General features: G+C 38.2%; 1 protein-coding gene across 1 annotated transcript; it reads left to right on the top strand.

Annotated features, from left to right (window-relative positions):
- Positions 1-5,439: 5,439 nt before the first annotated feature.
- On the top strand, positions 5,440-5,883 carry LOC120779520. The gene is made up of 2 exons (XM_040111850.1): positions 5,440-5,674; positions 5,780-5,883. Exons 1-2 carry the CDS (start codon positions 5,440-5,442, stop codon positions 5,881-5,883), a joined length of 339 nt encoding a protein of 112 aa, XP_039967784.1.
- The last annotated feature ends 826 nt before the right edge of the window (positions 5,884-6,709 follow it).

Here is a 6,709-nt window from a genome sequence, read left to right as displayed (position 1 = left end):
AAAGTGTGCAAAATAATAGAAGAGCTCATTCATTTAACTTTGCGGATGGGGAGGTGCTAAATGAACTCCCAAATGAAGAGGTTTCGTCCTATGATACGATTTTCGATACTGATAAAATTGCAAAGCTACGGCAACATGTAAATACTTGCCAACTGAGCAGCATTCAAAGTGACCACTCGGAAGAAGATATTTTTCACGAAACTGATTACAACGATTCAGATTATTTACCGTCAGAAAGTTCGGGCTTAAATACTGCATCGGAAAGTATCCGAATCATGGAAGGTGCGATTGAATCAAATCTAAACGATACTGTTTCACCACAATTTAATGAAGAGCTGCTTTTAAATAACCTAAAGTCAACAAAAGTTAAAAAAGCTAATAAAATTAACAAAAATATGGGAAAAGAATATGTTCTCTTCTTCTTAATTGGCGTAGACACCGCTTACGCGATTATAGCCGAGTTAACAAAAGCGCGCCAGTCGTTTCTTTTTTTCGCTACGTGGCGCCAATTGGATATTCCAAGCGTAGCCAGGTCCTTCTCCACTTGGTCCTTCCAACGGAGTGGAGGTCTTCCTCTTCCTCTGCTTCCCCCGGCGGGTACAGCGTCGAATACTTTCAGAACTGGAGTGTTTTCGTCCATTCGGACAACATGACCTAGCCAGCGTAGCCGCTGTCTTTTAATTCGCTGAACTATGTCAATGTCATCGTATATCTCGTACAGCTCATCGTTCCATCGAATGCGATATTCGCCGTGGCCAATGCGCAAAGGACCATAAATCTTTCGCAGAACTTTTCTCTCGAAAACTCGCAACGTCGACTCATCCGTTGTTGACATCGTCCAAGCCTCTGCACCATATAGGAGGACGGGAATTAAGAGTGACTTATAGAGTTTGGTTTTTGTTCGTCGAGAGAGGACTTTGCTTCTCAATTGCCTACTCAGTCCGAAGTAGCACCTGTTGGCAAGAGTTATCCTGCGTTGGATTTCTAGGCTGACATTGTTGATGGTGTTTACGCTGGTTCCAAGATAGACGAAATTATCTACAACTTCAAAGTTATGACTGTCAACAGTGGCGTGAGTGCCAAGTCGCGAGTGCGACGACTGTTTGTTTGATGACAGGCGATATTTCGTCTTGCGCTCGTTCACTGCCAGACCCATTTCTTTTGCTTCCTTGTCCAGTCTGGAGAAAGCAGAACTAACGGCGCGGGTGTTGAGGCCGATGATATCAATATCATCGGCATACGCCAGCAGCTGTACACTCTTATAAAAGATTGGACATACAGATATGTTACTTGGAAGAATAAGACAATTCCTGCAAAGAAAACTGAAGAATTGGTGGATTGCTATACAAAATGTAACAAAAAAATAACTATGGATCAACAGAAAAAAATATTCAGAGCATACTGGGAACTAGGGGATTATAACAAGCGGCGCCAGTATATTGCTCGTATGATAAATGTTGAGTCCAAAAAAACTGAAACGCTCAGAAAGGCTTCAAATCCTAGAAATCGACAGCTTGTTTACTTTTATCATTTTGAAATCAATGGACACAAAACTCGTGTATGCAAAAAGTGTTTTTTTAAAAATATTTGGAGAAACGGATCAAAGTATTAAAACAGTATGTCGGCAAAAGATCCAAGGCAATTTTGATGGAGGTGTCGCAAATGACCGACGAGGCAAGCACCCTCCTCATCATAAGCTATCAACAGAAAAATATAATGAAGTGCTTCAACATATACACAGCAGAGAACTGCAAAACTCACTTTTTCCTTGAATCAGCTCATACGCAAACGTTTCCATTCAAGTCCAATCACTGAGCGAAACACAGCGTTGAGTAAAAATCAGCTCATGTTGCCGAATCGCTCATTCGCGTACAATGTGAGCCTTCGGTCCGAAATGCTTTGCTCACGTTTGCTCACTTCACGAAATATTTAGCTCATGCTCGCTCACTTTACGAAATGTTTAGCTCACTCTCGCTCAGTGATTGGAATTGAATAGAAACTTTTGCGTATGAGCTGATTTAAGGAAAAAGTGAGTTTTGCAGTTCTCTGGTATGTTGTATATAGTTTTTGTATGCTTTGTTCGCGATCAGCTTATGTGTCACATGCATTGCACTAAGAATTTGGTACACAACTTATATTTTAGTATGTATTTGTCATCCCGTCGATATGGACAAGAAGATATTTTAGAAAAAATACGTACAAACGCCTACACATTGTCAGCCCGACATAGGGGAAGGAGCCATGTTTGGAATATATTATCTGAAATTATTAAAGAGGATGGCACTATTTGGAATGGATTTACATATATACTGCCAATCCTGTAACAATATTTTAAAATATTTGCCAAAAAATTCTTTAAATTTAAACAGACATATGTATGTAAGTGCTGCAAATCGTTTAAGGAGACGGCGCTTTTATTCAAGCACAGTGAGTTTATTCATATGCGTTGAGTTTGCTCATACCCATTGAGTTTGCTCATAGGCGTTGAGTTTGCTCTTTTGTGTTTCTGTTTTCATTCAACACGATCATTGTTGAGCCGAATGAGCGAACTCTTGAGTAGAGCTTTTTCAACACGAGCGTGAATAAACCCAGCAAGCAAACGAATTTACCGCAATTGAGCTGAATTTAGCTCAGTGGCGAAAATATTCACGAATGCCATTTTGAGCGCTTGAGCCGAATGTGCTGATAGTTCGGGTATTGATCGTGCATGAACATTTTTGCGCTCAACGGAAGCCGTTCTCTGATACACAGTATACCCAAGTACCAAAGTCATTACAGTCGTCGTCACAAGCTGTATTTCCAACGTGGCCTCAACCTTGCTCTCTTATATAGATTGTATAAAGAAAAACACTCTGAACCAGTTTCAGAATCAAAATATCAGGAAATATTTCGTCAGTTAAATATAAAGTTTAAGGAGCCTCAAGTTGATCTTTGTAATACGTGTGAAATCCTAAAATCCCGTGTAGAAAACACGTCGGACGAAAATGAAAAGAAGCAACTTTTAACACAACAAAAAGAACATCATGATGCGGCAGATTTTGCATATAACTGCAAAAAAACTGACAAAGAGCTTGCCATTAATCATGGAAATATAAAAATGTTTTCTTTTGATTTACAGCAATGTTTGCCAACTCCACATTTACGTGCTTCTATGTTCTTCTACAAGCGTCCATTATGGACTTTCAATTTAACAGTACACGACGGGGAAACGAAAATGGCAAACTGTTACATATGGCATGAAGTAATTGCAAAACGTGGAGCAAATGATATTGGTTTTTGTGTTTATAAGTGTTTGATGAGCTTGCCAGAAACCATTACTCATGTTATTATATATAGCGACTCATGTCCGGGACAAAATATATTTCAGCCTTGTTTGAACAAGTTATCGAAAAACATCCCAGTATAGCGGTTATAAACCATAAATTCCTCGTTGTTGGGCACACGCATCTTGAATGTGATACCGTACATGCGCAGATTGAGAAAAAAAAAGAAAAATATGTCGGGTTCCATTCAGCATCCACATGACTGGGCCAACCTTATAGCAGCTACAAGTAATAAATACGTCGTACACGAAATGAAGCAGGAAGAGTTTTTTGACTTTAGTGCCCTTCTTAAGACGAACTACACTTGGAGAACGACAAACTCAAAAGGTAATTTTTAAATTATAACTTAAACTTTTTCAAACTCTTTTATTCGTAAAGATAGAACTTCATACATGCATAGATAGATAGATAGATAGGATTATTGAGGTTCTGCACCGCGACCTAGGGTCTATTGTGCCCTCTCCTGTATCACATGACCTCCCAAAGCCCCAGCAGTCTGAAAAATTCCAGTAGTTTTCCGGGCGCTAGTGAGGTGATGTGATCCCTGCTGGTAAAGATGGAATCCAGGGCCTTAAGCCTTTTTCCACAGATTGCTGTGCAATCTAGGATAAGGTGTGCTGGTGTTTCCTGTTCCAGGTCGCAGAACCGGCAATTAGCACAGGAGACCATGCCCATGTTGGACAGGTGCTTCCTGAGCTTGCAGTGCCCTGTGTAGACTGCGACGAGGATTCGGAATTTCTCACGGGGGAGGTTAATTAATTCCTTAAACCTGGAGAGGTTATATCCTCCTAGGAGCAGCTTGGCGTGGCGCATACTTGCTGCCTGCCGCCAGTGCCGCTCCCTCTCCTCTCTCTCCTCCGTGAGGAGCAGCTTTTTAAGAGTGTGGGGTCCTACTGCTACGAACGGCTCTGGTCCCCACATCTTGGACGCTGCCGCCGTGCGGGCCATGCATGTATAATAATGTGTTTATCAATTATTTGTTTAACCTTCTCAATTGCAGGTGACAAATTTGAGAGGAAATATGTTCGCTGGATGCGCTATGAGAAACAAAAGCCTGGAGTTTTGCAGTATAAGACGTCTTAGAATCCAGAAGTGGAATTTAATGAGTTAAGTATCAAGCCAAGGCGTCCACAAATGTGGATTTCACAATTGACGACGAGCTATACATCTCTGTTGACTATATCAAAAAATAAAAAGCAAGATTTATTGGATATGATCCTTCTGATCAACACGGATTTTCACAACTTTTATAAACATTTAGCAGCCGAAGATGAATGCGAAGTCGAAGCTGATTCCGACCTTGATGATGAAGAAAACAATTAATTTCAAAAAAAATTTATTTTCTATACTTTTGCATGTAGTTATATAACTATTATACTTTTCACGTATTTTTTGAATTTTTTGTTTAAAAAGAAATAAATTAATTTTTTTGAAGACAAATTCATTTGTAAACTTAAATAAACGGCAAATGTCATTTGAAGAAAAACCTCTTTTGGACTTATTTTTAACTTACCATTTGGCAAATAAACTTGTGTCAAGATAAGATAAAAAAATGATTTTTTTTTTGCACAAATCAAATTGGCAAAACAGCTTGTATGAGGTAAGTTGATTTTCAGTAAGAAAAAGCATTTGACAATAAGTCTTATTTATTTGATTTATATTTATTTAGAAAAGTAAAATATTTAATTTAAATCGATTGATTGGAAAACACGTCTTTATTGATCTGCATCCAGTTTAAATTGACTTCGTCCTTTAATAGTAAGAGGTATTTCTACTGCAAAGCTTTAAACATGTTTTTTCGCTCCTGTAAAATTTGCTTTTTTGAAAGTGGTTGTTTTGTCAAATGTCCGCAGATATGATCTTGACATTACAGTTTTACAATTTATGTTTTATTTCATTTCATAATTGGTAAAAAGTGCAATTCAAATGGCGACGAAAAAGATTAATTTCAGTGAAAACGACGTAAATTTATTACTTGCTATAATAGAACAACATAAAAATGTGATAAGAGTGCAAAAAAAGCGATACTTTTACGGTAGATGTGAAAAATAAAGCTTGGTTAAAAATTCAGGAGGAATAAAACAGCAGAACCTCGTCTTCATTTCGCGATGAAAAAATGCTGCGTACCAAATATTACAACATGAAAAATGAATTCAAGAAAAAGGTAGCAGCCGAAAAAGGAAATTGCATCGCGACAGGAGGAGGGCCGCCATTGAAAATTATCACCAGTGATATTGATGTCATGTTAACATCAATAATAGGCTCGGAGCAGTTAGAAGGAATGGAATCTGTATACGATTCCGATAATCCTTTTGTGCGAAACAAAACGGAGGATGTTATCGTTAGCATTGGTAAGAAATTACTTAATTATTCTGCTCTTGAATTGGGAGGTTTCATTGTATATATTTATGCTGTTACTCAAATACCATCATTTAAATGTATTAATGGTTTTGCAGATAAGGCAGCAAATAACATCAGTGCTAAGCAATCTCAGGATGGGAGCGAGGAATTTGAAGACATCAAGAACACATCCAACACAGCTACTACTTCGAAAAATTAGAGTACACACACGCCTGCAGATTTAAAAGCTCCTAAATGTAAAAAACTTATAATCGACGAATCGCAAAGCAAAGAGAAAAATACATCATGGTCGAAGCTGGCCGCTGTTTATATCAAATGGACCGGAGAAAATGCCGCGTAGAGATTGAAATATTAAAAGCTGAACATGAAAAGCGAGTATAGATGTACGAGCAACATATAAAGCAATCTGAAGTGGAACACAAAATGCGTATGAGAATTATGGAAGAGCAATTAAAGGAAATTCAATGGCGCAATCTTCAATTGGAAAAAAACAGTACAAGCACAAAATAACTTGACACATACAAAATAAAAGTGTTTTAAAATAACATTGTTGTATTATTTGCTTCTGATTGATAGTCTTACAAAGCTTGACTTGCAGTTATAAGGTTGCAAAGTACCCATTTATTAAATTATTCCTCGTCACATTTTTTTCAGTACGCCGATCAGAGCTGCGATTATTCGGTATGCTTAAAACTGACAAAATTTGCCTATCAATCTCAGGATCTGAAGGAGAAGCTTCAGTATCGCGATGTAAGCAGCATATATTTTGCAACACTTCTGTGGCGACAATTATTAATTGGACTTTGGTGCAATTCATTCGTATACCCAAAGACAATACTGGAAACCTTCGCTTCAAAACACCATAAGAGCGTTCAATTGGATTTCTTGACCGAATATGTGATTCGTTATAGTCTTTCAGCTGCACTGTTAACGGAATGAAGGGGTGTTAAAATCCGTTTATTATTTTCATACCCTTTATCAGCAAGCACAAGTCCATCTCCGAACTCTCCGTTCTCAAGACGAGC

The sequence above is a fragment of the Bactrocera tryoni genome, unplaced genomic scaffold, assembly GCF_016617805.1.
Source record: "Bactrocera tryoni isolate S06 unplaced genomic scaffold, CSIRO_BtryS06_freeze2 scaffold_11, whole genome shotgun sequence".
NCBI classification, from domain to species: Eukaryota; Metazoa; Arthropoda; class Insecta; order Diptera; family Tephritidae; genus Bactrocera; species Bactrocera tryoni.
This window is presented reverse-complemented; position numbering and strand designations above follow the sequence as displayed.

Excerpts from the sequence above, each read along its gene's own strand:
- LOC120779520 (XM_040111850.1), top strand. The coding sequence starts at position 5,440 with ATGCTGCGTACCAAATATTACAACATGAAAAATGAATTCAAGAAAAAG. Across the intron at positions 5,675-5,779 it reads GGATGTTATCGTTAGCATTG|ATAAGGCAGCAAATAACATC; the intron begins GTAAGAAATTAC and ends ATGGTTTTGCAG.